At 35.4% G+C, this 3672-nt stretch overlaps 1 protein-coding gene across 1 annotated transcript; it reads right to left on the bottom strand.

Annotated features, from left to right (window-relative positions):
• Positions 1-476: 476 nt before the first annotated feature.
• Positions 477-2604, bottom strand: LOC112467429 (radial spoke head protein 9 homolog). Its single transcript, XM_025036062.1, has 4 exons — positions 2204-2604; positions 1732-1897; positions 1231-1519; positions 477-1032 (listed from the first exon to the last, which is right to left on the bottom strand). Exons 1-4 carry the CDS (start codon positions 2428-2430, stop codon positions 872-874), a joined length of 843 nt encoding a protein of 280 aa, XP_024891830.1. The 5' UTR covers positions 2431-2604; the 3' UTR covers positions 477-871.
• Positions 2605-3672: the final 1068 nt, after the last annotated feature.

The raw sequence follows: 3672 nt of genomic DNA on the forward strand, positions 1-3672 counted from the left end.
ATTATTATATATACATTTAAATGTATTGCCAAAAACTGTTTAACCGTATTTAAATACTGTCGTCATTATATGTTTATTAAATACTACCACGTGCTACGTATTTAAAATTTGCTAAACATATGTAACGCATGCATGTATTCCAATTAAATCATACGCTTGATCAATCTGCGGAAAATGTACGAGTAATACCACATACAATTTTGATATTAATAATTGTTTATACAAATCCATTTATATTAATCTCCTTTATGCATGTCTTCACATAAATGCAAAATACGATATTTTTATTGTATAATACTTTATTAACTATTAAAATAAAGTAATGTAAATTGTCATCAGTTTCACATTAAAACGAGAATTATAAATATGCAACTCTCAGAACTCGATCGTTTCCTCGCGATTCAAGCCGTTCCAACTATAAGCCACGCCGAATTTCCTCTTCGCGGAATTCCGACCGACAAATCGACGCGAGGACACACACGCGTTCAGCAGGAAGCACGAAATTTAACATTGTCGCGAAGTCGAGGACGTCGCCGAAAGCGGACACAAATAAATACACGCAGGAATGCGAGCGAACAACGGATTCTTGTGACGGGAACGGACATTAAGGACAATAGCGTTACGAATTACATCGACGCGCGTATCGATTAACCGATCGTTCAACCGGATGGTTTCGCTCTTGCAACTCATCGCGTTGCTTCGCTTTACGGACATATTGCATTAAAATAAACTAAATGACCGAAATGACGTCGTTTCTATATTATACATTTACGTTTGGAATTTGAATTATATAGCATCATCATTTATTATATTAATGCCGTTTCCCCGTAACAATTTATGTAATCTCGCACAATCGTTTGTGTATCTCGCATCAGATCATGAACGGAAGATCTAGATTCTTCTTTCCGTGTCCAACGTATAAAAATCCATGATGAGGAGAGTTCAACTTGTGGAAGAAAGTCATTCCGTGCCAATACAAGCTATGCACAACGGCCAGACGACCGCCCAAGAGAAACTGCAGATTCCAACATTCTGAAAACAGAAATATAGATGTTAAATTATATATAATAGATTATTGACTGGGAACATAAAAGAAAAGTTAAATCAATGCCGTTCAACTCCAAACTTTATCGCTTAGAACAATGTCGAATATCGCGTTTAGCGTTATTTCACGCATTTTTTTTATTCCTGTCTTCGACATTAAAGTTTGCGCTTCGTCGCTGTTTATACCCTGAGGAACGTCCATGTCTGTGCTGTCCAAAAAGTCCAGCGCGTAATTGTAATCGGACCGGGACGACAAATTCACGTTCCACTTCTGCTTCGGGGGACGGGCGTGCAAATAGGATTTCAGATTCGCGGCGTCCACCTCGCGCAGGCCGCCGAAACTCGAATTCTCGATCACATCGCCGTTCGGGCACTTGAACCAGGCCCCTCGCGGAATGATCGCAGCATCCTCGGTAATCGATTCCACGGTGGCCGCGAGACGATCCTCTTCCTTCAATTCCTTCGGCATAGGATCCTAAAACGTCATTTTTATATATCTTTTCATTAAGATTAGATTAAACTAGAATTCTAAGAAACTAGACCTCTGAAGATGTAAAAAATGACATAAAATACTCTTAAGATACATTAATATTCAAAGAAGCCGAATCGTCGCAACAAATTTCTTAAATTTCTTGAGTCGATTTTTCTCAGAGCAAATTTAAAGAAAAAGTCATTGTTCGCAATTACCTCGTAATAAGTCTTAGGATCCTCATTTGGCGGAAACGGTGGATTGACGTCGTAAACGTTCGTGACGATGGATGGATCACCTTCGAACTTATTAATCGCCAAGGGGCTCAGAAATCGTCCGCATTTCGTCGCTTTTGGCAGCAGTAGCCAATTCATACCATCTGTGCTGTAAAAAGAAATGTCAGAAATAAACGTTATTTCGATTTATTTTTATTTGCCTAAAACTAGCATTAAAACAAACGTATAGAAATTCCTTTTATAAAAGTAATTAATTTTTTTCTTCTAAAATCTGAGATTGGTTTTGTGATATTAACAATTTTTAACCAAGTTAATTAACAAATATTTTTTCTTATTAATGTAGTTAAAACAATTGTACGGACAAGTTTTATGTATCATAAACTTGTCTTTATATCTCAACAGTATCTTTTTTCAAAAGGGCTTCAATTCGCGAAAAATTCAAGAAATTCCTTACCTGTAATAATATACCTGACCGTTCATGCAATCCTTTTCGTAACCGTACGCGACGTGATAGTCGTTTTGTATCCCATTGATCCTGCCCCAATAGTAACATTTTCGAAAGTGATTTTCCGTCTGCAAAATGAGCAGCGAATTCTGCAGCAGCTGCGAGCTTTCGGTACTTATGCAAATACCGGTGCAGCCGAATATATCAAGAGTTTCCAGTAACTTTAAGCAATCCATTTTGCTTACTTATAATAGCTCGTATAATAGCTTATGAAGACCTCGACATTTTTGACAATCCTTGACGCTCGAGATTGTCTCTTTTCAAATGTTACGTATTAATAACGTCATTTAAATGGTGTTCTAAAAAGTCATGCATCGACGATGAGAGTTAATTTCTTTATTCTTTCTAGATTTTCCTACTCGGAAACGCTCAAATCGATGTTTCTGCATTAGGTTCTAAAAGAAAACAGACGTTATTACACTTGATAAATAATTATAAAATTTTAATGAAATAATTCGATCCTGAGAATCTGGAAATATACAATAAATTCAATGTATAGCTATAATATTAAAAGAAACTACAGTAGGAATCCGTTAATTATTCTTAAAAATCTGAACGTTGGATATCCGCAGATTTACATACACCTATACCAGAGAGAAACCTGAGAGAGGCCATCCCGGCCTTTTTCGTCTGTTGCTGTGTTGCATTTTCCGACGCGCCGCCTGAGAAAGTGCAACTCAACTACGTCGTATCGCTCGGTAACCGTACATGGTTTGCGTCCGTGCTAATGGTTCGTGTCCGAACTAGCCAGCTGGAGGGGATATTCTGGCCGCGGCGGCCGCGCTTCCATCTTGCGTATTACAATTAATAACGAATTACGATAATTAAAATTACAAAATTAAAATTACATTCTTCAAAATTATTACGAATTTTGTATCTCATAATTTTGAAAAATATAATCGTAATTTTATAATTTTAATTTTCAGATAAATGTCAAATTTTGCAAGCAAGAAGCTATTATTTGAGCGTTGATTCAAACCTTCACATTTATGTGAAATTTATAATAATTAACGATAATTTTTTAAATGTGAAATTCTATAGATAAATAATAAACACCGTTATTATCTTAAGCGTCTTCTGTTGATTTCGTATAATATATCCGGCATTAATATCATACAATTTCAAATTTATTATACGTTTCCTTATAATTCTTTATTACAATAATTTTCTTATAAATAATGTTACATATGAAGAGGTAAAAGCCATAGTGGTGTAAGTCAAATTTTTTAAAATATTGTCTTGTATGCATAAATGCAATTTATATATTGTATAGATTGCATCTATGCACACGAGTCAATATTTTAAAAAGTTTGACTTATGACACTATGGTTTTTACCCTTCCATATAATTAACAGTACGAGTTACAATCCCTTCGTGTTCCTACCTACCCAAAGTATAATATCTCTATGTATAATATG

The sequence above is a fragment of the Temnothorax curvispinosus genome, unplaced genomic scaffold (assembly GCF_003070985.1).
Source record: "Temnothorax curvispinosus isolate PA1 unplaced genomic scaffold, ASM307098v1 QBEX01017316.1, whole genome shotgun sequence".
In the NCBI taxonomy this organism is placed as follows: Eukaryota; Metazoa; Arthropoda; class Insecta; order Hymenoptera; family Formicidae; genus Temnothorax; species Temnothorax curvispinosus.